General features: G+C 48.7%; 1 protein-coding gene across 1 annotated transcript in view; it reads left to right on the top strand.

Moving 5' to 3' along the window:
• MEIKIN (meiotic kinetochore factor) overlaps window positions 1-26,261 on the top strand; it is a 976,054-nt gene that overhangs the window by 610,339 nt on the left and 339,454 nt on the right. Inside the window, exon 8 of the mRNA XM_086928855.1 lies at window positions 25,656-25,714. Coding sequence (XP_086784981.1) covers window positions 25,656-25,714 — 59 coding nt within the window. The remainder of the gene's footprint in view (window positions 1-25,655; window positions 25,715-26,261) is intronic.

Below are 26,261 nucleotides of genomic sequence, written 5' to 3'. Positions count from 1 at the left end.
CACAGCAACTGAGGAAATCAGATTAACATCTTTTAAGGAAGGAAGGAAGGGAGGGCTGCTCTTATCCTATTAGATTGTCTGCAGCTTTCGACACAGTGAACCATAATATCCATCGATCGTCTAGCAGCTATTGGGATTGGAGTTATGGCCTTAAAGCTTTTGTCCACTTTTTTGTCTGATAGAGAGCAGTTTGTTGAAATGAATGGCTTTAGGTCAAATGCGTTCTCTCGCCCCAGTGGAGTCCTGCAGTGTTCGTCCCTGTGCCCCACATTATTTAATATTTACATGGCGCCTCCAGCTAGCCTCATACAAAATTTCAGCTTTTCTGTGGTCTCCTATACTGATGGAACATAGATTGTGGTGTCACTGTATGGTGATCCAGATACTAAGGCTCATAGATTTCGGGATTGCATGCGTGAGGTGGGAAACTGGATGTCAGGAAACTGCATTAAACTAAACATAGGGAAAACAGAGGTTCCCTTCTTTGGGATGCACAGTTCCTTCTGGACAGCCAGGTGTGTGGCTGGTAGAAATGGGGGATGCCCCTGCTCTGGTCGCAAAGGAAAAACATCTAGGCGTTTTCTTCGATGATAAACTTACGTTTGAAGGACACATCAACTCTATTATCCACTTTGCTTTTTAACCCTAAAGATTCTCCAGAAAGACCTACCTTTCATCCCCCTGGACCTTCGAAAGCTGTCATCTCTGACTTAGTCCTATCGAAATTAGATTATTGTACTGCCCTCTTCTTAAACATCAGGATTAAAGCCTTAAGAAACTCTAGGTTCTGCAGAATGTAGCTGCTCATCTGCTTCTGTCCATCCCAAAGTTTCAATCTGTCTTTCATCTCCTACCACAACTGCATTGGCTCCCTATGGAAAAAACGAATTCTTTTTAAATCTTTGTATTGCTTTTAAAGCTCAACAAGGTCAGGTCCCTGACTTTCAAGAATACATTTCGCAGGTATGCACCTTCTTGGTAACTTAGATCATCTTCGGCCTTTAATCTTGTTATTCCAAAAACTAAAATGGCCAGTTGGAATGGAAGACGTTTTATAGTGGGTACCACCAGGATCTGGGATACAATTCCCATCTCTCTTAAAACCAAAACTGACCACATTTCAATTCGAAAATCATTGAAAACTTGGCTGTTTAACAACTAAAAAGTCAGTTACTGCTCCTCCTTCTTAGTCCAGATCCTTAAGGCGCCTAGACACCTATGGGTAGTAGTGTGCGGTATAAATTTTCATTTCATTTCATTCGGCTCTGCATGGTTCGGCGTTGTGTGCACCGCAGGTAACGTCCACAGCACATATATAGGAACCCCCTAGGTGTGCTGAAGTCAGTTCTATTGTTTCCACGTCAGCCAGCGCTGATCCGGAGAACAGCTACTCCTCAGTCACTGGCAGAATTTTTTCAACATTTTGTTGAGTGTTTTTCTAAGATTGTCCTGCTGGTGTGCAGTAATGTCCTCTAGAAAAGCAGGATTCTAGCTCTTCGGAGCCTGCCATCAGCCGGTGTCTGTGACTTACTGCATCTTGTCTGCCTGAGGTGTCTGCAACACGACCATGACCCGAAGTCATGCTCCCATTGCAGCGCCATGAATCCGAAGGCCTTGCGGTTCGGTCCGTCAAGCTCATGGTGTCCTGTTGTGCGACTCTGCATAATTCGAGGTCCCTTTTGAGAGGAAGGTCCTGGGAGAGGTTGTAGAGTTCAAGTCCTTGGGACACCCCGGGTATGTAGGGGCACAAGAAGTCTTCGACTTCTCCTCATCATTCGACCGACAAACGAGGTCAACTTTCAAGCCCTTGCTCTGTTGTAGAGCCTGCTCCTGGGCCAACTCTGCCCCTCTCCAACTTTCTGGGAGCCAGAGCTACTCCGGTCCACTGAAGGAGTATTATGAGTCCATGCGCCTCATTTGGGCATCCCGACCCCTCAGGCGCACCTTCAGGCCCCACGAGGTCAGCGGGGACCCCACCTGTTTCAGCGCGGGCACCTCTGGCCCTGGCTCTAGTGGACCCCATGGATCCATTCCTGAATCCAGACTGGTGCTGGACATTCCAAGTCGACCTTCCCCGATGCTGACTCCCCTGCGCCCACCAGTGGTGCCATCCCCATTCTGATCCAGATTCAGGAAATGAGCTAGAGCCGAGTCGCCCAACGCAGATTCCGGCGCCCACAGGAGCATTGTTTTCTATACTGGAGCCTGTGCCCTATTCCCTTGGATTATGCCTCTGGGAGAAAGGGAGGGGTCGTTGGACCCTGGAGACTACCAACTATATGAGGAAGACCCTAACATTTATTGATGTGAGGAACTGGTGAAGCCAGTGGTCTGGATACCTCTCCAGGTACTGGTATGCTTTCTCCCTTGACAGTGGCTATGGAGGAGGGAGCTTCGTACGCAATGATGGTGCAGAGGTAGACTGAGGTCCTTGACCTTCAGTTGTCTTCGTTGGCAGTCAAGACTTACATCTTGACGGAGGTGTTGCAACCGGGAGTTTCCAAATATGAACTGCTACTCCCGTTCAGTGACACCCTCACTTTCGACCTTTTAGGCACTTGGTCCAAACCCAACACCATGGACCCCAGTGAATAAGCTGATTGCCTGCTGCCACTGCCCTGCTCCAGGTGAACCAAATGTCCTTACCCTACCCCGGAAAGCTGGGTGGATCAAGCCTTGACATCCCATTGCACATTCCATACCACTTCCCCACTTAGAGAATCCAAGAGGCTAGACTTCTTGGGGAAGAAAGTTTTCTTTTGCCAGCCTAGTATTGGGTTCTGTGAACACCGCATACCTTTTGGACTGTTATTCCCACACTCTTTGGGACACGGTAGACAAAGTCATGCTACTGGTCCCGGAGGAAACCCGGGCGTACTCTCTCAGGCTGTTGTGGATTTTAGAGATGCAGCAAGGTTCACTATCCACTTGGCACAACCTACTCATTGGGCAGAGCGGTTTCATCGACGGAGGTCCTGAGGCGCCATGCCTGGCTGAGTATGACTGGCTTTTCGGTGGTGTCCAAGCTTTCCTTATGGACATGCCCTTTGATGGCACCTGCCGGAAACAAGGCAGATTCGGCACAGTAGAGCTTTAATGACAGTTCGGCTACGGCCAAGTCCTTGGACCTTTCTATGGCCCCACATCAACCTCCATCTGCTTTTCGCTCCTCTTGTGGCCATGCAAGAGGCTCCAAACAGTGCCAATTGCCTCCTAGCCACTGAGCTGCACATGCTCTCCAGGCTCTCTGTGGGCACAGTACCCACAGACCTTGTGGGAAGAGAATGAGCTGCCTGGTCAGTCCGCCCCCACTCCAGTAGCTGCACTCTCCAAACCCTCCTAATCTGCCCCTTTACCACCATGGGCATCCAGTTGGCTGCAGGATTCATCATTGCCTGCCCCACTGGCAGTCCATTACATAGGACAGATGAGTTTTGCAAAACATCCAAATAGGCTTACCCTTCGTGACAACCCCATCCTCCATGCCACCATCTCACGACCGGCTGACAATGATATTCTATACTTTTTCCAGGAGGAGATCATGGCTTCTTGGCCAAGTGAGCTATAGTGAGGGTTCCGGTACCAGAAGTAGGCTCAGGTTGCTATTCCTGCTACTTTCTGGTCCCTAAAAAGGACGAAGGCCGTCACCAAGATTTGCAGAACCTCAACTTCTTACTCTAGGAGAAATTTTAAATGCTTTCATTGGCTCTGGTCTTTTCTGCCCTGGAACCAGGAGACTGGATGATAGTGTTCGACTTGCAGGACACCTAATTCCATATCCCTATCCTACCATCCCACCGGCGCGGTCTGTGGTTTACAGTAGGCCACAAGCATTTTCAGTTCACCGTGCTCCAATTTGGCCTTACCAGCGCCCCTTGGTTGTTCACCAAGGCGAGAGTAGTGAATGCAACTCCTCTGCGGAGATCAGGGGTGCCAGTCTTTCCGGAACTTAGTTCTCCCCTGGGAAAGTAGGGATGAATCAAATGTAAGATTTGCAGGCCCTTCATGTGCAACACATGATGGACCAGGCATAGAACCTTAAACAGAATCCATTTTTGTATTGGCAGCCGATTAAATGTGGGTAGTGCGGGTGAAGCAGCCAGATGCCTTGGAATTCCCAGAAAAATCTGGGCTCAAGCGTTTTGGGTTTTTAATGACTGATTGTGAACTCCTTGGGTATAGGGAGTTCCCATACTCTAGGTGTGATAGTACCAAGCCTAGTGTATTCACTCTCATTACAGAGGCCAGCATCTTCTTGAGGGCACTTACTAGACCGTAACAGCTGAATGACAACTTTATAGGCTGAGCCTCCATAGTGAGTTTCTTATAAATTATAACACCCAAACTTTTTACTTCTGACTTGGGGGAGGGGCGGTCCTGTAATATTTGTGTAAACATTTAAAATGTATTAATCGGAGTTTGTAGTTCGGGGATAGCAGCTCCTGCTGTCTACAGCAAAACTTCCACTGCTCCTCAGTGAGCGGTGTGGGTAGCTCTACGTTCCAGTTCTCAAAAGATTTAAGGCTAACAATCGGGGACGTGAGTTGCATAGAGGTATATAATCTAGTGATTAACTTACTCTGGGATGCATTGTTTAGTACCTATTCTAGGGCTGTCAATGTGGGCGGGGGCAGGGAAGGAGTTATGCAATTTGTGACAGTTAGCTCTGATGCTGTAGTATAGAAGTAATGATTCAGAAAAGGTAGCTTGTCTCCTTTCTGGTGAAGAATTGGCTTGGTAGTTTAGTCTGCCCTGTTCCCATGATGCACTGGGCCAGGGACAGACTGATTTGCATATAGCCAGATTCTGAGCTGGGATGGTTCAGTGAGATAAATAACGGTGATGGATCAAGCCCTGATCTTTGGACTGGGTAAGAGTGGTCTGCTTAATTCAGACAATCTGTTCATCACCACCTCCTTTTCTGAATCGTAGTATAGAAGTAGGTCTGTGAAGTATACTGCACCATCTCCTGATGCCTCTGGAGGGTAGACCAATCTAACCCCTGAATATAAATCCACAAAATTCTTCCAGTCTACTTGCTCTCGGAGCCTCTCCACACTCTGTCGCTATCTGGGGTTAAATGCAATAAAGGCTGAGGGGCCATATAGAAGCTCATGTCTTGCCCTCCGCCTTAGACCATCCCAAGCCCACCGAAGCGTTTCGGTGGTATCAGTTTCATTTCTGGGTCTTTTATATTTGGAGAATACTGCGACGTTTAATGGAGTGGGAGACGATCTGTCCAACTCGATAGCCAGGTGTGGCTGGAATGGGGTAGGATGTATCCAGTGATTGAGGAACTTCACTTGAGTGCAATAGGCATATAATTGGAGATCTGGAGCTCCCAGTCCCCCCTGATTTAAAGGTAAGGTGAGCAGCCCCCAAGAAATTTGTGCCTGTTTCCCAGTCCACACCAGTTGTATTAGCAGGGATCTCAGCGTTTTAAAAACGCTTGTGTAAGGGGTATTGCTAGGTTAACAAACAAATATAAGAATTTGGGTAACACGATCATCTTGGCTATAGCAATTCTTCCAGCAAAGGAGAGGGGTAGTCGTGACTAAGTTTTAATTTTTCCCTCTAGCCAGCTGACTATGCGGCCAAAATGAATTTCCCAGAGCTCCTGCAGTTCTTGGCTTAACCAGATTCCCAGGTATTTAACTGGCCCGTCAGCCCATTTCAGTGGATAGTCTAATGGAAATGGAGTTGTGCAGTCTGTTAAAGGGAACAGAGTGGACTTAAATCAGTTTATTTGAATCCCAGATAGCCCTACAATCTAGTCATTTCGGGGAGTATGGGGAGTGTATTTTCTACCGGATCATTTATTGCAAGTGTAATGTCATCCACGTAGAGAGAAATTAGCAGGCCTCTGGTAGAGAAACCCACACCTCTATTGGCATGATGTTGTCTGAGTCTAGCAGCCAAGGGCTCCATGGCAATAGCCAAGAGGGGTGGGTATAAAGGGCACCCTTGCCTTGTACCTCTAGTGATAGTGAAGTTCTCTGATAGGACACCATTAATGCGTAGTCGGGCAGTCGGGCAGTCGGGCCTGAATATAGGAGCCTAATCTGCTGTATGAATGCTGGACTAAAGCCTAGTCTTTACAGTATAGGGAATAGATAGGACCATTCGAGTGATTCGTATGCTTTGTTCGCATCCAGTAACACAACCGCAGCAGGAATCTTAGGATTCAAATAATGAAGTACAGCAAAAAAGGTTCTTACGTTGTGTGCAGTCGACCTGCCAGGAATAAATCTGGTTTGATCCAGCCTCGTATCATGGGAAGCAGAGGCTGTATTCTTTGAGCAATTAATTTGGCATAAATGTTATTATCTACATTAATAAGGGATAACTGATGATACGAGTGTTGACTAGCGGTGTCTTTATCACGCTTTAATAATGTTATTATCACTGCTTTGCGCATCGTAGGTGGTAGCAGTCCTGTATCTATCGCCTCCTTATAAACTTCCAAACGTTGTGGGGCTAGTAGTACGCTGTAGGTTTTATAAAATGATGTTGTCAGAACATCTAAGTCCGGAGCCTTGTCATTCAGGAGGCTATTTATGACCTGGATAATAACTTCTACTGTGTAGGGTTCATCTAGGTATTCTCTATGTGCTCTACTGAGCCAAAGCAGTTCTATTGATTGTAAGTATGAGTGTTGTTCCTCCTTGATATCTGGGATATTAGAGGAATATAAATTGGAATAGAATTTAGTTAAGTGATTACGTATCTTGCGATCCTCTAATTTAGTCCCCATTCTCATCCCTCCACTCTGTGATGATTTGGAATTTCTCGGAGGTCTAAGCATGGCCGCCAGAGTTTAACTAGGTGAACCACCTTGCCCATTAATTTTACTTTTCGGTCTGCCTCTTGAGTATATTCGGAGAGGAGAGTTCTGAGTGAGGCTAGGTGTTCCCCCTCTCCCGTATTGTTGAAGTTAGTTTCCCCATCTTTAATTTGTGTCTCAAGTCTCTGTCTGATAGCCCTAATACTCCTGCTAGCCTGGCAATGCAGCATCCCCTGATGAACACTTTAAAAGCCTCCCACAAAGTTCCTGCCATTTTAACTGAACCCTTGTTCACAGTAAAGTAGTCATCAATGTCCTTTCTGATTTCCTCCCGAAAGACAGGGTCTAGCAGGGCCAAAGTGTGAAGCCTCCACCTAAAGGGGCCTCTAGCTGGAGCCAGGACGTCTATTTGCAACAGACAGGGCGCATGGTCAGAGAGAGTTTGTGGCAGTAGGCACACCTCAGAGGTCCATGTGGCAATATCCTGAGAGGCTACCCAGTAGTCCAGTCTGGTCAAGGCATCATGATGTGAGGTGATGAAGGATCCCACTACACTTTCTGGTGAAGGCTTCTCCATATCTCTACCAGATAATTTTCTTGTATGAGCCTTTAGGGCTTCGCTTGTGCGGGGATGTAATTTACGCGTCGCTCCCCTTCAATCAAAGGAGTCCTTTAGTATGGCGTTGGTCTCCACCCCAAATGATCATTTCACAGCCCAACCCAGCGATTTGAGCCCAGCTATTGTGGGAAAATTCAGGTTTGTTAGCGCGGGGGCAGTATATTGCCACAAACACAATCTCCCAACCTCATAATGTGCCCTTGAGGATGACGAATCTCCCTTCAGTGTCGGAATGCATATACATGAATTTTCCATTCCTGTCCTCCTAGGGTGAGTATAGCAAACACCAATGCATAGTTAGAGTATCCAGTGCCCCCAGTAGCTTGTCCCTGGATGTGTCAGTGAGATGCATCTCTTGCAGGAAACTACAATCCATTTTGTGTCTTATCATGTATGCTTGAGTGAGCCTGACCTTTCTATGGTCATTCAGACCTCCAATATTCCACGTTATGAGCCTCAGGGTGTACATGTTCATACAATGCGGTTTCCTCGGATTTCACAGGGTGGTCCCCTCTTAAAGCCCCTACCATCACCTTTAGAATAAACCCACTCATTCTGGGACTACATTTGGGATGTCCTTTGTCCAGTGTCTGGAGCATATACATACAACTTTACTAGTAGCAGACATGTACTTTTCAGCTATTTGGTAACATACTGCTGTATTGTAAAACTACCCCCTTTCCCCCCACCCACACCAACCCCCAAATTGGGTTGAGCTATATCGTCCCACCTGACCCCAATATAAAACAGCCTCCTAACATAGGCATATGGCAACAGTCACAGGAGATCTACCTAGGGGCAAGGTGTCTCCGGCATACACCCTGGCCAAAAGCCAGGTGGCTGAGTGTTTTTATGAGATTCCTATGTAGATTACCCAGTTCTTTTCTGAAACATTTAGTTTGTTGGGTCTTGGAGGGTGCAGACCAACATCAGAACTTTAGCAAAAATAATACCAGCTCCCCAGCATTTTCCTTACCACCATTCCTATTAGTCTGAGCATTGCAAAGCCTCCAAGTATCGCTTCTGTTCTTCCTGAGGCTTTCGTTGGGCATTTGTTATCGACGAGATGTTTGTCAAATTTCATCGCTGATTAGCATCCGTGAATAGGTGCTTGGCTGGGTACAGGAGGACATAAAAGATTTCCGCCTGGTGAAGGTTGCGCTTTACCGGAGTAAACTCTCTCCTTGCTGACTGTACCGTCGGCGTGAAATCAGGAAAGAAGGATATCTTGTTACCCTGGTGTGATATCTGTCCCATTTCTCTTGCTGTACGGAGAATTCCATCCCTTTCTCTGTAATTAAGTTGTCAAGCCAAGATCGGCCGCGGTTTGCCACCCACTGGAAGTCTCAGGGCAAGGGATCATCACAGAGAGAGATGACCCAATTATGTCACGTAGTAGGGTTTCAGCAAACTCCTCAACCTTACCCATGTCTGTAGTCTCTGGAATGCGAGTTATGCAGGTATTGTTTTGGTGGGACTTGGCCTCCAAGACCTCATTTTTAGATTTAATAATCTCCAGAACTTTTTCCATGTTAAGGAGTTATTCTCTGGATTTGGACTGGAACTAGTCGGCATCATAAACTCAATTTTCCAGCTCATCAAGTCTTACTTCATGAGTGTCTACCGATTTTTTTTTAACCTGTTCCAGCATGTCAGTAAGTTTGTCTATTTTATTATCAATAGTTTTAAGGCTGGATTTAACTTCCAATAAGATAGTCTGCAGGTCTTCTGTAGAAATGAAAGACTTGTAGACAGCTCTTGTAGTTGGTAGTTTATTCTTCAAGTTACATTTTAGTAAGTTCCAATGTAAGTCTTAATATAAGCCCCACCAGGAGCAGCCTCCTGGCTGCTCAGTCCATCTTCTCCAACTGCTAACTCCTAGTACAAACATTCCTCACATTCCAAATGACATCATATTGTTAGAGCATCAGGAAGAGCACAAGGGCAGGGCAGGTGCATTACTTAACAAACAGATTACTACATTGTAGTTTCCCTCAGCAGCCCCATCCCTGTGCTGTGTTTCAGGGTCCTGCTCAAGTCCATGTGCCTGGTTAGCCTTTTGTTCTCAAATGGCAACTTGGTTTGTTTAGTGTCTTTTTTTCCCCAATATTGCTGTTTGTTGTGGCAATCTTCCTTACGGTGGAGTGTTATGATAGAAATGGTTAGCTCGTGCTGCCTGCTCAGCATGTGCTAGTAGAAGGGAATGCCAGTTCCACAAATAAATAGCTCACAGGTATAATTCCAACAAAGTTCCAGACTGTAACAGCCCAGTAGGGCTCAATCGGTCCAGGATCTAGCGTTTCTCCTGTTCCAATGCCACCTGATGGACCCTTACCGGCAACTTAAGGGGGGGTGGGGCACACATCTGAAAGAAACAGGTTAGTATTAGATTCCTTACCTTAGAATATCCCCAGGCGTCAGACTGGATCCGGAAATTGTTTGCGTAGCAATACCCCTGCGCGTCGTTAGGCGTCGTCACTGGCTCCGCGTCCGTTGTCGGCGTCGTCTGCGCCGGAATGACGTCGTCGGAGTACTTCGCCGCTGCCCATGCGAGCTGACGTCAGTTCTTCTTTTTTCCGCGCCAGCTAGCGCAGATGCGGAGAAGCTCTACCCCGTAGTCACTTTTTGACTAAAACTTTTTGATCATTTTTGATCCTCTTCTAGTCGTTAATCGACTCTTCAGGTGCTGGTAGGGATGCCCGGGTTCAAATCCTGCTCGAAGTGTAGTCGACTGATGTCGAATACCGACCCCCATCGCCGGTGTCTGCAGTGCCTAGGCCTCGACCACGACGACTGATCCTGTTGCGACTGTCGAGCCCTGACGTCGAAGGCTAGGCGGGAGCGATCCCGCAAGCGGCTCGAGCTCCGGCAGTCTGCCCGCGCCATTCGAGGTCCCGGTCCCACGGGAGGTCGAGGGACCGGTCGCGGGGTCGGAGCCCTTGCAGCTCCGGAAGTCTGCATCGGTCTTCTGATTCCTCCTCAGGTAAGAGGCATGGGAGGTCGAAGCGGCGTCATCGCTCCTCCGACCGCCCCCGACGCTCGCCTGATGCGGCCGGGGTTTTGGGTGGCATCACCCACGCGGCTCTGCCGAAGTCGCAGGCGCCGCATCCTGCCCCATACCTTCGGGTCCCTGAGCAAGATGCGACGCGGGAGGAGATCGAGCAGTACCTCATGGCCATGAGGTCGCTCTCTTCTCCGCCGGGCCCCACGGCGCCTTTGGGCCCAGTGGGCCCGGCTCCGGGGCCTAGCGGGTCGGGTGCTCCGGCACCAACGCCTTCGGCGGCTTCTGCCCCTGCCCTGCCGGCGACTTCGGTCCCGGCGCCGCAGGCCCCGACCGGATCTGGGTCGACGGTAGTCAACCTTACGACCTCACCGGCGCCGACTTAGGTCGACGCCGGCCCCAGTCCTTCTGTAGCTCCCGTTCAGCAGTCGACACGGCCCCGTTGGGAGCCGTTTGAGACAGCGATAGGTACATTCCACTTAAATGAACGGGCCCCTGATTGTTGATCCTGGCTACCAGGAATTGGGTGACGAAGAGGACTGGGAGGGGTCTGATGACCCTCTGACACGGGAGTGTCGGGGCCAAGAGGACTGGACAGTGGCGCTTGGGGATGTCAGTGGCCTGGACCTCTCTCCAGACACTGGTTTTGTCTCCCCTCCTACCGTGGCTACGGAGGAGGGGGCAGCCTATAGCGTAGTGTTGATGCAGGCGGCTAAGGCCTTAAACCTTACGCTTCCCTCAGCGGCCGTGAGGACTAATCTCCTCACCGAGGTCCTCAAACCGCAGTCAAGCTCGGTCGAGCCTCTGAGGCCTTATGTGACGTTCTGTTGGGCACCTGGTCCAAGCCCGCCTCAGGACAGCCTGTGGACAGGAACGTGGCCAGACGCTACCGCCCGGCTCCAGGTGACCCTAGCTTCCTGTCGACCCACCCCACCCCGAGAGCCTGGTAATCCAGGCCTCTAACTCCCAGACCGCGTTCCCGTCAGCTCCTCTCGACAGGGAATCCAAGAGGTTTGAACAGTTTGGCAAAAAAGTGTTCTCGTCCCTTAGTCTGTGACTGCGGTCAGTCAATACCGCATGCCTCTTGGGCCGTTACACCCACACCCTGTGGGACACGGTTGCCGACGTGCTGCCACAATGCCCTGAGGAGGTCAGGGCTAAACTCGCCCAAGCCCTAGTGGAGGGTCGAGATGCGGCACAGTACTCTATCCGGTGCGGACTGGATACCACTGATACACTGGGCAGAGCGAAGGCTACAACAGTGGCGGTTCGACGCCACGCCTGGTTGCGGTGCACCAATTTTTCAGTCGAAGTCCAGGCTACTCTTCTGGACATGCCGTTTGATGGCCGTCGCCTGGTTGGCGACCAGGCAGACCACTCACTTGAGCGCTTTAAGGACTCCACGGCTACGGCCAAGTCCTTGGGCCTCTCGGCCCGCACCAGCAGTCGGGTGCCTTTCGCTCCTTTCGTGGCCAAGGAAGGGGCGCCCCCAAATGTGCCGCCAGCCACACACCGCCTCAACAGAATCTTTAGCGCGGTGGTGGCCGTGGAAACCGCCGGGGAGGCGGTCGGGGACAACGGCGAGGCCAGTCCGCACCCGCTCCCGCAGCATCCGCCTCAAAACCTTCCGAGTTCTCAGGCCCATGTGACGACAGTGGGGGGCAGGGTCCGCCATCACCTCTCCCACTGGCGCACCGTCACATCGGACAGGTGGGTGCTGCAAATCGTCCGAAGGGGCTACTCCCTCCCCTTCGAGGCGACCCCTCCAGCCATGCCACCACAGTACCACTGCGTGTCGGGGGACCACTTGCGACTTCTGCAGGAGGAAGTTACTGTCATGCCTGCCTAGCATCTGTGGAAGGTACAGATGAATTATCAATACCAATGCAAGACGGCCTCGAGGGACTGCGCATGCGCTAGGGGGTCGAGCCAGAACATAAGCTAGTTTCCCAGGCGTCCAGCGCTTTGCGCTCTGGTCTCTTTGTTGTTCACGATGTCACTTCCGCTTGGCCGCTTCCCGTATTCTGCCTATATTTGTTGGCGGACGCTTGTTCCTGACTTGGGGGCACAGCTCTCCTTTGCTGTGCTGGTGTGCTTTTTTATCTAGATCCTGGCTTGGGGTCGCAGTATAGCGGACCTCTATTGAACGCCCGGATATCGGAGCAGCCATTCTATGATGTATTTGCTGCCTACACAATCCCTTCATTATACCTGGCATTTCCGATCATTGCAAGCCGAGAGTTTCTCGGTGATTGCTCCGTAAAGGCAGTACGGAGTTTCCCTGCCTCAGTTACCCGATAGACCCTCATGTCCTGTTTAACGTGGGTGCTATTACTTATTATTTCTCTCGTATAGTGCCGGCTGTCTTACCCAGGTGTCACTGTGATTTTATTCACTCTATTACTTGCGGACTCGTCGTTGGGCCGGACTATGGTCCTGCCGAACGGCCGGTATTTGCAGGAGTAGGGGAGTTTGAAGTTGCGTGGCATTGTGGGATTTGTGGTCCGCCTGGCGAGTTTACTTTATTCCCTTTCTTACCTTATTATTTGCATTCTCTGGACTTCACGATTTCTGGCATTTATCACAGTGCAAGGACAAGAAGAAATGGTAAAGCGCTTGTAGCGCACTATATTTACATTGTGTTCTTGTTCAATATTATTTGGGTGTTTATGTATGTACTTATTATCCTACAGGCAACTATTGCTGTGATCCCGACCTTGTATCATATCAGTCCATTAGCTGAAAAGTGATTTTGGTTAGGTAAGAGAGAGACTCATACCCATAGATAGGCACAAACCAAGGTCATACCAGAAGTAACAAAACCTATTCCTCAATCTAGGTCATATTCGACTTCCATAAGGTTCTATGATTACATATACGTTTCCAGAAGAGGTCCTAGTTGTTTACCTTGACACACCTGTCTGCTCTCAGGTAATAGGTGGTCTATGTAATACCATTGAGGGGGGAATAGGCGGATTGATTGTTGTTGTATTAACCCCTTATTCCTTGTAGCTTCATCATCAGACAGAAGCAGAAGAGAGCAGTGTCCGAAGAGTCCAGTGTTTTGTCTCCCCCTACTTTCCTTGTTTTGTTCCCTCCTTTCCCTCCATATCCCCCCTGTGTCCTAGTGCTTGATAGGCACAGGTGGTGTAGGAAGGAAGGGTTGGGGTTATCATCGGCTCCTGGCACTCCTGCGGAAACCGAGATCGGATCCTTATAGAGCGCAAAGCCCAAGTTGCTTTTTCTGCCCGAGTGCCATGACCCCGGTTACTATGGAGGATTTGGCCCATATGTTGGGCAATCTCCAGTTAGAAACATAAGCATTATCCCAAAGGGTGGATAACATACAAAGGGACAGACAGGCTACAGTAGAAGCAGGAGGGGGAACTGGGCCCAGCACTTCTGCCTCAGTCGTACACGTTACTACTCCCCAGTCAGTCCCGTTAGCTCCTCCTGAAAGATTTACAGGCGGCACGACTAAACTGTCTACATTTATAAGCCAGTGCCAGTTACACTTTATATGCAAGGCCAGTTGCTTCCCAACAGACCAGGCTAAAGTTGCTTTTGTTATCTCATATTTGGGGGTTCAGCAGCGGACTGGGCTATCCCGCTTGTAGAAAGAAATTATCCCATGTTACAGGATTATAGAGCATTCAAACGAGAATTACTGAAGATTTTCGACAAACATACATTTACTCATTCTGCAGACACCGACCTGTTGTCACTCAAACAAGGCTCTAAAGAGCTCTCAGCTTATATTACAACATTCCAGAGATTAGTGGCAGAAGCAGATTGGCCTGAGAGAAAACGCAGTGCCTTGTTTTATCGGGGATGGCGAGATGAACTTAAAGACGCTATCACATGTAGTTGATCCTCCTGATAGTTGCCCTGAACTTATAGACTTAGTAGTCAAATTAGACCACAGGTTACAAGAGCGTAGAAGGGAGAAAGGGCGTTTTGATATTAAATCCTATGTATATCATAGAAAGACTGAAGCAGAGAAAACACCTGATGAAGGGGAGCCTATGCAAATCGGGTTAATAAGAGGACCTTTGAGTCAGGAAGAAAGGCAAAGGAGAAGGGATAACAAGTTATGTCTCTATTGTGGCAAAGCAGGCCATTTTTTGAGGAATTGCCCTGTGAAGCCCACCCAAACCAAGAAGTCTGAAAACTAACAAGCCCGACGCCTGGAGAGGCTAAGGTGTCGGGTAACTCAGGTCTGATAGTCTCATCTATTGACACCCCTTCTGTTATATCCAGTCATTTCTATATTCCTGCTAGTTTGTTATATGAAGAAAGGTCAATCGCAGTGCTAGTCATGTAGGATTCTGGGGCGACCGGAAATTTCATGGACACTGATTGGGCTAGACATCATGCTATAGAGTCAACAGATAAAGCAGTGTGGGAAGACGTCACCACTATTGATGGTAGCATGTTGAAATCAGGGCCTATCACTCATCAGACTGTATCCTTATGTCTGACCCTAGAACAAGGACACCATGAAGAGCTCTCTTTTGATTTAATAAAATCACCACAGTTTCCTGTCTTATTGGGGTTACCATGGCTACGTCCACATAACCCACGGGTAGATTGGAGTACTGGTACGTTGGAATTCAATAGTGATACATGTAAAGAACACAGGTGTGTGAGAAGGAGTGGTAATACACTCACTTCTATCGGTCCTTCTGACCTACCTTCTGATTATGCAGATTTACGCATCGTCTTTGAGGTACAAGCAACAAGTCTTCCCCCCCCCCATAGGCAATATGACTGCCGCATCGACCTCCAGGCAGGGGCTAAGATACCATGTAGCAGGGTGTATTCCCTTACTGAGAAAGAGAATGTATACCTTAGGGACTATTTGGATAACATGCTTAAGATAGGGTTTATACAGCCCTCTCGTTCTCCTGCCTCCTCATCTCTTTTTTTTATACCGAAGCGCGAGGGAGGCTTGAGATGTTGTATTGATTATAGATCCCTTAACAACATCACTATAAAGAACAGATACCCACTCCCCTTGATTATAGCCCTACTTGACAGAATAAAGACCGCCACCGTTTTCACTAAGTTAGATCTTCGTGGAGCCTACCATCTGGTGAGAGTCAAGGAGGGGGATGAGTGGACGACGGCTTTCTGTACGAAATTTGGTCTCTGAGTATTTAGTGATGCCGTTTGGACTCTGTAATGCCCCTGCAGCATTTCAATTTTTTATCAACGAGGTGTTGAGAGACCTAATAGACGAGTTTGTAATCGCCTATATCGACGATCTACTCATTTTCTCTTCCTCAATGGCTGAAAACAAGGGTCATGTGAGAAGAGTTCTGGAGAGACTACAGGAAAACTGTTTATTTTGTAAACTGGAGAAATGTTTTTTTCATGTTCCTGAAGTAGCCTTTTTAGGATTCATGGTATCTTCCTCTGGTCTCCGGATGGATCCCCAGAAAGTAGAAGCCATTCACCAATGGCCCACTCCTCGCTGTATCAAAGAAGTGCAGATTTTATTGGGCTTTGCCAATTTTTATCGTCGTTTTGTCGACGGTTTTTCGAAGTTGGTAGTGCCTATCACCTCTTTGCTAAAGAAAGGTATCCCTTTCCAATGGACTCCTGCAGCGGATGCCGCTTTTTCCACTTTGAAAGAGGCATTTACTCGAGCCCCTATATTACGACATCCTGATCCTGCTAACCCGTTCTTGGTGGAGGCGGACGCCTCCTAAAAGGCAGTAGGAGGTGTCCTTTCCCAGCCAGACCTTGAAACAGGAATTAGTCACCCAGTAGCATACTTCTCGCGTAAACTTAATCCTGCCGAGATGAATTACTGTACAGGGGATAAGGAATTGCGGGCCATTAAGAAAGCTTTTGAGGAATGGAGACAGTACTTATTGGGAGCAAACCACACAGTGACAGTTTTGACCGATCACCTCAATCTACAGTTTCTGAAGTCAGCCAGGGCGTTAACTATGCGTCAGCTTAGATGGACTCAGTTTTTTACCGGATTTGATGTTGTGATTTTTTATCGCGCAGGACACAAGAATGGGAAGGCAGACGCTTTATCCCGTTTAGGGTATGTTACTGTTGAAGAACCGAAAGAGACACCACCCATTATATCTCCAGACAGATTCATAGGAGGGATCAGTTCTGAAGATGATTTTCTTGACAAAGTAAGGCATGAACAGAGTACGGATAAGTTGGAGCCTATAAGGAGATCACATGATCTGGTCAGCGTGGGAGAGTTCTACCATGTTGATTGTGGTTTGGTCCTCCCTTCTACAGACTTACAAGACCAAGCCCTCAGATGGTGTCATTCTCATCCCTTGGCTGGTCATCCTGGTTATAAGAAGACCTTAGAATTGTTACAGAGACGTTTCTGGTGGCCAGGAATGGGAAAGGACACTGAAAAATACATACAAACCTGTCACATCTGTGCTCAGAGTAAAGTATCACATCAGAACCCTGGGGGATTACTGCGGCCTCTACCAACACCCCCAGGTCCATGGCACACAGTGTCCTTAGATTTTATAGTTGAATTACCTGTCACACAGAAGGGGAACAACACGTTGCTAGTGGTGGTGGATACCATTACCAAATTGTCTCACTTTGTACCTTTAACTGGGCTACCAACTGCAAAGACGTTGACCTCTGTATTTTTTAAACAAATAGTTGGATTGCATGGATTACCTTCTGTATTGATCTCAGACAGAGGGTCCCAGTTTGTGTCTCGATTCTGGAAGGGTATATGTGCTCTTTTGTCTGTTGATGTACGTCTCTCATCTAGCCACCACCCACAAACTGATGGGCAGACTGAGAGAGTAAATCAATGTTTTGAGCTGTATATCAGAAGTCAAGCCCTGCAGTCCTTAACAGAATGGGATGAGTTGGTTTGGTTGGCTGAGATGGCATATAACAGTCATCACGCATCCACAGACTTTACACCTTTTTTTTACGTATGGCTACCACCCTCGCATACTCCCTGGTTCTTCCTCCCCATGTACAACCCCCGCAGCTAGTGAATTTGTACAAGACCTCCAACGCAACCACAAACTTGCACAAGATAATTTGGACCAGGCCAAGATAAGGTACAAGAAGGGAGCAGATGCACACAGACGACACAAACCCACTTACAATGAAGGGGACAATGTTTGGTTATCCACAAGACACATCAGTTTGAAAGGGACTTGTAAATTTAAGCCCTGGTACATTGGACCTTATGAGATCACAAAGGTCATTAATCCTGTGGCCATGAAACTTGACCTTCCCCATACAATGAGATTGCACCCTGTGTTCCAGGTCTCCTTATTGAAGCTTGTTGCACCTGGAACGGTTCTTCCATCCTCTCCTCCACCCCTGGAAGTGGATGATGGGTTGGAATATGAGGTGGAGGCCATCATAGATTCCAGACGAGTCCGACACAAATTACAGTATCTCATACACTGGAAAGGGTATGGTGTGGAAGACAGAACCTGGGAACCGGCTAGTCAGGTACACTCACCTAAATTAGTGAAGCAATTCCACAGACAATATCCCCAGGAGCCTAAACCCGTGAGGGGATCCTTAGGGGAGATGTACTGTCATGCCTGCCTAGCATCCGTGGAAGGTACAGATGAATTATCAAGACCAATGCAAGACGGCCTCGAGGGACTGCGCATGCGCGAGGGGATCGAGCCGGAACATAAGCTCGTTTCCCCAGGCGTCCAGCGCTTTGCGCTCTAGTCTCTTAGTTGTTCACGACGTCACTTCCGCTTGGCCGCTTCCCGTATTCTGCCTATGTTTGTTGGCGAACGCTTGTTCCTGACTTTGGGGCACAGCTCTCCTTTGCTGTGCTGGTGTGCTTCTTTATCTAGATCCTGGCTTGGGGTCGCAGTATAGCGGACATCTATTGAACACCCGGATATCGGAGCAGCCATTCTATGATCTATTTGCTGCCTACACGATCCCTTCGTTATACCTGGCATTTCCGATCATTGCAAGCCGAGAGTTTCTCGGTGATTGCTCCGTAAAGGCTGTACGGAGTTTCCCTGCCTCAGTTACCCGATAGACCCTCGTGTCCTGTTTAACGTGGGTGCTATTACTTATTATTTCTCTCGTCCAGTGCCGGCTGTCTTACCCAGGTGTCACTGTGATTTTATTCACCCTATTACTTGCGGACTCGTCGTTGGGCCGGACTATGGTCCCGCCGAACTGCCGGTATTTGCAGGAGTAGGGGAGTTTGAAATTGCGTTGCATTGTGGGATTTGTGGTCCGCCTGGCGAGTTTACTTTATTCCCTTTTTTACCTTATTATTTGCATTCTCTGGACTTCCCAGATTTTGGCATTTATCACAGTGCAAGGACAAGAAGAACTGGTAAAGCGCTTGTAGCGCACTATATTTACATTGTGTTCTTGTCGAATATTATTTGGGTGTTTATGTATGTACTTATTACCCTACAGGCAACTATTGCTGTGATCCCGACCTTGTATCATATCAGTCCATTAGCTGAGAAGTGATTTTGGTTAGGTAAGAGAGAGACTCATACCCATAGATAGGCACAAACCAAGGTCATACCAGAAGTATCAAAACCTATTCCTCAATCTAGGTCATATTCGACTTCCATAAGGTTCTATGATTACATATACGTTTCCAGAAGAGGTCCTAGTTGTTTTCCTTGACACACCTGTCTGCTCTCAGGTAATAGGTGGTCTATGTAATACCATTGAGGGGGGGGGGGGGAATTGGCGGATTGATTGTTGTTGTATTAACCCCTTATTCCTTGTAGCTTCATCATCAGACAGTAGCAGAAGAGAGCAGTGTCCGAAGAGTCCAGTGTTGTCTCCCCCTACTTTACTTGTTTTGTTCCCTCCTTTCCCTCCATATCACCCCTGTGTCCTAGTGTTTGATAGTTATTATATATGGGGTAACCCAAAATGAGTCCTAGGACCTGGGTATCGAGTATTACAGATATGGTGGTCCTAGACATAGATTTCTTCACACAATTATTCAAAAAGTTTCTCAGCTCAGTTGTTATTCACACCAGAAATTGATTCCTAAAGTGAAAAAACACAAAAACATAATAGCCCAAAAACACACAGGTGTCCGATACAAATACACACCAGCAATTTCTTGTTATCGTTATTAAAAGTAGAGGAGAGAACTCTACTATTTATTCATAATAAAAATCTCCTCATTTGGCAGTATACAAATATACAATATCTATGATTGAGGACAGAAGGGGTTACGGAGAAAAAAGTGCGTAGAGTGAAGTTCTCGTGCTCGTGCAAAGGATAGAAAGGACCAAGCGGTCAGGGGATATTGAATGGTATGATCATAGAGAAATCTGTTGGCTTAGATTTAGACAGAGCCAGCCCTCAAAAGTTAGTTCGTAAAGGAGTTGTAATTGTCTTTACAAAGGTCACTTCGCTCAGATGGTTTTTGGTCTTCAAAGAAGGGTGGATGGGCAGGGGCATAAGAGATGCCGGCTCACTGTAGGGGAAGGATGTCGACGTTTCGACCCAAGGATAAACAGGGCAATTTGTATCCTCATAGACGGGTCTTCATCAGGACGGGACGATGAAGGGGAAAGAGCATAGTTACATTGGATTCATGTAACCCCAGTAGAAAAGTAGGACACCCTGTTAGTGGTGTGCCTATATGCCAACTGGTCAATTCATTAAAAGAGAGCCGATCAAGCGTGCTCTCGAGTACCTCGCTCAGTCGGCGAAAAAGATGATAAGTTGGATTTTCTGTGAAGCAATATACACGCTGTGTCTCCTCCGTAGAGTTGACTGCAGTCAACGACAGACAGAGCCCCATTGATAGGCCACGCAGTTCTACGGAGGAGACACAGCGTGTATATTGCTTCACAGAAAATCCAACTTATCATCTTTTTCGCCGACTGAGCGAGGTACTCGAGAGCACGCTTGATCGGCTCTCTTTTAATGAATTGACCAGTTGGCATATAGGCACACCACTAACAGGGTGTCCTACTTTACTACTGGGGTTACATGAATCCAATGTAACTATGCTCTTTCCCCTTCATCGTCCCGTCCTGATGAAGACCCGTCTATGAGGATACAAATTGCCCTGTTTATCCTTGGGTCGAAACGTCGACATCCTTCCCCTACAGTGAGCCGGCATCTCTTATGCCCCTGCCCATCCACCCTTCTTTGAAGACCAAAAACCATCTGAGCGAAGTGACCTTTGTAAAGACAATTACAACTCCTTTACGAACTAACTTTTGAGGGCTGGCTCTGTCTAAATCTAAGCCAACAGATTTCTCTATGATCATACCATTCAATATCCCCTGACCGCTTGGTCCTTTCTATCCTTTGCACGAGCACGAGAACTTCACTCTACGCACTTTTTTCTCCGTAACCCCTTCTGTCCTCAATCATAGATATTGTATATTTGTATACTGCCAAATGAGGAGATTTTTATTATGAATAAATAGTAGAGTTCTCTCCTCTACTTTTAATAACGATAACAAGAAATTGCTGGTGTGTATTTGTATCGGACACCTGTGTGTTTTTGGGCTATTATGTTTTTGTGTTTTTTCACTTTAGGAATCAATTTCTGGTGTGAATAACAACTGAGCTGAGAAACTTTTTGAATAATTGTGTGTAGAAATCTATGTCTAGGACCACCATATCTGTAATCCTAGTGTTTGATAGGCACAGGTGGTGTAGGGAGGAAGGGTTGGGGGTTATCATCGGCTCCTGGCACTCCTGCGGAAACCGAGACCGGATCCTTACAGTTACAGCCCTCTTGGCCAAGGGGGCCATCGAGCGCGTTCCTGGGCCAGAAGTAGGGTGTGGTTGTTACTCCCATTACTTTCTGGTTCCCAAGAAGGGCAAAGGGGGCCTACGCCCTATCTTGGACCTACGGAACGTCAACGGCTTCCTCCGGAAGGAGAATTTCAAGATGTTGACTTTGGCTCAGGTCTTGGCTGCCCTAGACCCGCAAGACTGGATGGTGGCATTGGACTTGCAGGACGCTTACTTTCACATCCCCGTCCTGCTGGCACCCGGCGTTACCTGCGGTTCACGGTAGGCCTCGAGCACTTTCAGTTCACTGTGCTCCCCTTTGGCCTTACCAGCGCCCCACGGGTGTTCACGAAAGTGATGGCGGTGGTCGCAGCTCATCTGCGCAGGTTAGGGGTTTCAGTCTTCCCCTACCTCGACGACTGGTTGTTGAAGGCGGGCTCGCCCCAGACAGACGTCCACCACCTCCAGATTACGGCGGATCTCCTGCACCTTCTGAGGTTTTCCATCAACGTGCCGAAATCACACCTGTGTCCCTCCCAAAAGCTCCTCTTCATCGGAGCTGTTCTGGACTCGGCGCAGTTTCGGGTTTATCCTCCCGAGCAGCGAGTCCGGGACGCTGCGGCTTCTGGGGCTGATGGCTTCCTGCATCCTTCTGGTGCATCACGCCCGGTGGCGGATGCGGGCTCTGCAGTGGGACCTGAAGTTTCAGTGGGCCCAGCATCAGGGCAACCTGTCCGACCATGTCCTGATCTCGGAGGGCACTGCGAGACAGCTGCAGTGGTGGCTCACGGACCGCCATTGGGTCAGCGGCAGATCCCTCTCCCTTCCCCAACCGGAGCACGTAGTTGTGATGGACGCGTCCCTCCAGGGCTGGGGAGGCCACATGGGAGAGGCGGAGATCAGAGGCCTCTGGTCTCCGGCGGAGTCCCAGCTCCATATCAACCTTCTGGAGCTGCAGGCGATTCGTCTGGCACTGAAGGCATTCCTACCCTCTGTCCGAGGGAGTGCAGTGCAGGTGTTCACGGACAACACCACCGCCATGTGGTACTGCAACAAACAGGGCGGTGTGGGGTCCTGGACCCTCTGTCAAGAGGCTCTGCGCCTGTGGCAGTGGCTGGAACATCAGGGCGTGACCCTGGTGGTTCACCACCTGGCAGGTTCTCTGAACGCCAGGGCGGACGAACTCAGCCGACAGTGCTCGATGGATCACGAATGACGTCTGAACGTGGACGTGGCGCAAGGCATCTTTCTTCAGTGGGGAGAGCCTTGGTTAGATCTATTCGCCACCGAAGAGAACGCGCAATGTCATCAGTTCTGCGCGTTGGAATTTCCAAGGCGGCACTCTCTCTGCGACGCATTTCGTTGCGAGTGGAGTTGCGGTCTGTTATACGCCTTTTCGCCTATACCACTTCTGCCCAGAGTGCTGAAGAAAATCAGGCGCGACCAGGCCCAAGTCATCCTTGTGGCTCCGGACTGGGCTCGAAGGTACTGGCATCCCGAGCTACTCAATGTCAGTCGGTCCCCCGATCCGTCTGCCTCTTCAGGAGGACCTTCTGTCGCAGCAGCAGGGGACGGTCCTCCACCTGAACCTGTCCAGTCTCCACCTCCATACTTGGAAATTGAGCGGCGACAGTTGAGGCCATTTGACTTGCCTCCTGAAGTCTGTAATGTTATTCTGGCAGCCAGGCATCCCTCCACAAAGTCGGTATACGCTTGCCCGGTGGAACAGATTTGTGGCATGGTGCACAGCAAAGGCTGTGGATCCTCTTTCTGTCCCTCTCTCTGAGGTTCTTCTCTTCCTTCTTTCTCTTGCCCAGCAGGGCTCTGTTCTGGGTACTATCAAGGGCTACCTTTCTGCCCTTTCGGCCTTCCTAAGGCTGCCTGATCAACCTTCTTTGTTCAAGTCCCCTATAGTAACTCGTTTTCTGAAGGGCATCACACACATGTTTCCACCTGTTCCCTTTGTGATGCCCCAGTGGGACTTGAACCTGGTTCTTACTTTCCTGATGTGCGCTCCCTTTGAGACACTTGTCCTCTCCGTCTTCTCACTTTGAAGACAGCTTTCCTGGTTGCCATCACCTCTGCCAGGAAAGTGAGTGAGCTCCAGGCCCAATCTTGCAAACCCCCTTTCCTATCTGTACATCCGGACAAAGTGGTGTTGCGTACAAGACCTTCTTTACTGCCCAAGGTAGTCTCTGCTTTCCACATCAGGCAGACCATCACCTTGCCCTCCTTCTTCCCGCCTCCGCATCCTTCAAAGGATGAAGAGCGGCTCCATCGTCTGGACCCAAAACGTGCGCTTTCATTCTATGTGGATCGCACCCGCCAGTTCCGGGTGGATGACCAGCTCTTTGTTGGTTACGTAGGTGCGAAGAACGGACGGGCGGTTCAGAAGCAAACCATCTCTCGGTGGGTCGTCTTATGCATCAAGGCGTGCTACTCCTTGGCAGGAAAGGAGCCTCCAGTTGGGCTGAGGGCCCATTCCACTCGGGCCACGGCGGCTACTACTGCCCTGGTTCGGGGAGTCCCCCTGCAGGACATTTGCCAGGCGGCTACGTGGGCCTCGCTGCACACCTTTGCGAGGCACTACTGCCTGGATAGTCAAGTCCGGAGGGATGGCTTCTTTGGCTGTTCCGTCCTCCAGGACTTTCTGGTGTAAGTATTGGTTTGCAGACTCTCCACCGGGGTTGGTATTGCTGGGGTATCTATTCGAAGGTATGGAATCTAATACTAACCTGTTTCTTTCAGATGAACAAGTTACTTACCTTCGGTAACGATATATCTGTAAGAAACAGTAGTTAGTATTAGATTCCTTACCGCCCCACCCATCCTCCCCGTTCTGCGAACTGATACCTAGGGTTAAGGTCATCCCCTTTCAGGGCCTTAGCTTCTTGGCACCAGTGTTGGTTCTAGCATGGCTCTGCGTATCTGGCGCGGAAAAGCTGTGTCTAAGAACTGACGTCAGCGCGCATGGGCGGCGTCTAAGTACTCCGACGACGGACGTGGAGCCATGGACGACGCCTAACGACGTGCAGGGGTATTGCTACGCAAAAAAATTCCGGATCCAGTCTGACGCCTGGGGATATTCTAAGGTAAGGAATCTAATACTAACTACTGTTTCTTACAGATATATCGTTACCGAAGGTAAGTAACTTGTTCTTCAGGTCTTGCTTCAGCTACCACTTCTCCGGGTAGTCGCAAGCGTGGAAAGACAATATGATGTGTCCCTTCTGGGCCTGCTAGCTAGTCCTGTATTGTAATATTCTTTGCAGCTGTGTTACCATCTCACGTTGGCCGATCCACCTTTAATGTGGCCGAACAGCTTGCACAGGGGCCTCCTGCTAAGAACCATCAAGCGCCTCATCCACAGGGTATTTAACTGCCATTTAGTGAATGCAAAGACTGCTGTGTGCTCCCTAAGGGCCTTAGTTCCTTTAATGTCCATAAGCTTAATGTGCCCGCTACTGTGTGCGAAGCACGCAGGGGTCCCCAGTGCAATACAGTGTTGTTTTCCTTCCCAGGCGTGCACCCGCAGTTCTGTCTGCAGGGGCAGTGACTGCCACTGGCGGTGCTCAGCCTCAGTTGCCCACCCATCCGCTCCGACTAGCTGCGACCCCTACCAGCCTGCCGTCAATCTCAAGCGATGAGACTGGCTCAGTTAATCCACCTCCAGGAGCCAGAAGGCCAGAGGTAAGCCGCGGCAACAGGTCTCTGGGAAGAACATGGCCCAGCCGTCCCCCCTCACTCAGCTGCCTCAGTCGGATCCGACCAGCCTTTCTACTCGGCGCACCTCGGAGGCCGGTGCTCACGACCGCCTCAAAGGCCCAGGCTGCATCCACAAGCGTTCTTCCTGCCGCGAGTTCCCCTCAACAGCGACTGGGCCCCCAGTGAATTACTGAGGGTGCACTCTTAACCGGCTCAGCCCTTGCGTGTCGATCACCATCCAGCAGCACACGGTCACGGGTCAGCTAGGCCCAGCCTTCAAATGGCGAATTTTCAGCTCTGCAGACTCGGAAATGGCCACAGGTGCACAATGCTTAGGGCGATCAATGTCTAGTGTCAAAATGTGTTAATTCCCTGCGATTTCATTGGATTATGGCCGGATGATGCATCAGCCGGCGGAGCCCTCTCAGAGAGCGGCCATCTCTCTTCTCGGCCAGACCACACCCCGATGGACAGTAATAGTTGGCAGAACAGTATAAGCAGAGGCCCACATTGTTCCATGGATGAGTGATCCTGCAACTGAGACTGGGGTCTGTATGGGCACAGGTAATATATCCAATCCAAACATGTAGTCGAAACAATGTGACACCTAACTAAAATGAGAGACACAAACCTGTAAGTAAATTGTAAAAGGTTCAACAACAATAGTAATAGTATATGAATGGCGAAAATTAATAGCTCCTAGAATTTGTATGTTTCTTGTAGGTAGTAAATTCTCTACAAGTCACAGCATTTTTCTTACGTTTGCCGTTGTTTCTGTTTGCATGTATATCATGATGCTATTTTATTTGTAGGGACCTTTCTGTTGTCAAAGAAGCTTCATCATTTGTCCACTTATCCACCACCATAGCAGGTAATTTCGGCTTTGCTATCATTTCTTGATTTTCTGTAATACATGAACAATATTTGGGTACTCGCTCTTGTATTTTTTCCACTCACTGATCAATTCTTTGTGGCAAAATCAATACCAAGTCTAGTTCGCTTAGAGAACATTTGCATAGTTTGAAAACCTGCATGTGCACTCTTGCCGCTCCCTAATCTAACCTTGCCTGTCAGCCTCTACCTCTGTTAATTCAGAACATAATCATTTCATTTTTGTTGCTGTTAGGTTTTTGAAACCACCTATAGTTACCATTAAGCCAGTTCTTGCATTTATTTCCTCAACACTGCTTTTCTATTTCTTCTCTCCGTTACCCCCATCTTCCTCAAACCCGTCCTTCGTGGTCTCCTAAGTATGGCTAATGAGGAAGCTACTGTAATATATTTTCTGCACTTTTGTTCACTATTCTGCAGTGTTTATATTTCTGTACTTCAGTATATGGTTCATAAGTATGAACCCCCATGGCACTTGGTTGGACAGTTTAAACTAGAAAGCTTCTGTTAAATGTCATAGTTAGGCA

Source organism: Lissotriton vulgaris, chromosome 7 (assembly GCF_964263255.1).
Source record: "Lissotriton vulgaris chromosome 7, aLisVul1.2, whole genome shotgun sequence".
NCBI lineage: Eukaryota > Metazoa > Chordata > Amphibia > Caudata > Salamandridae > Lissotriton > Lissotriton vulgaris.
This window is presented reverse-complemented; position numbering and strand designations above follow the sequence as displayed.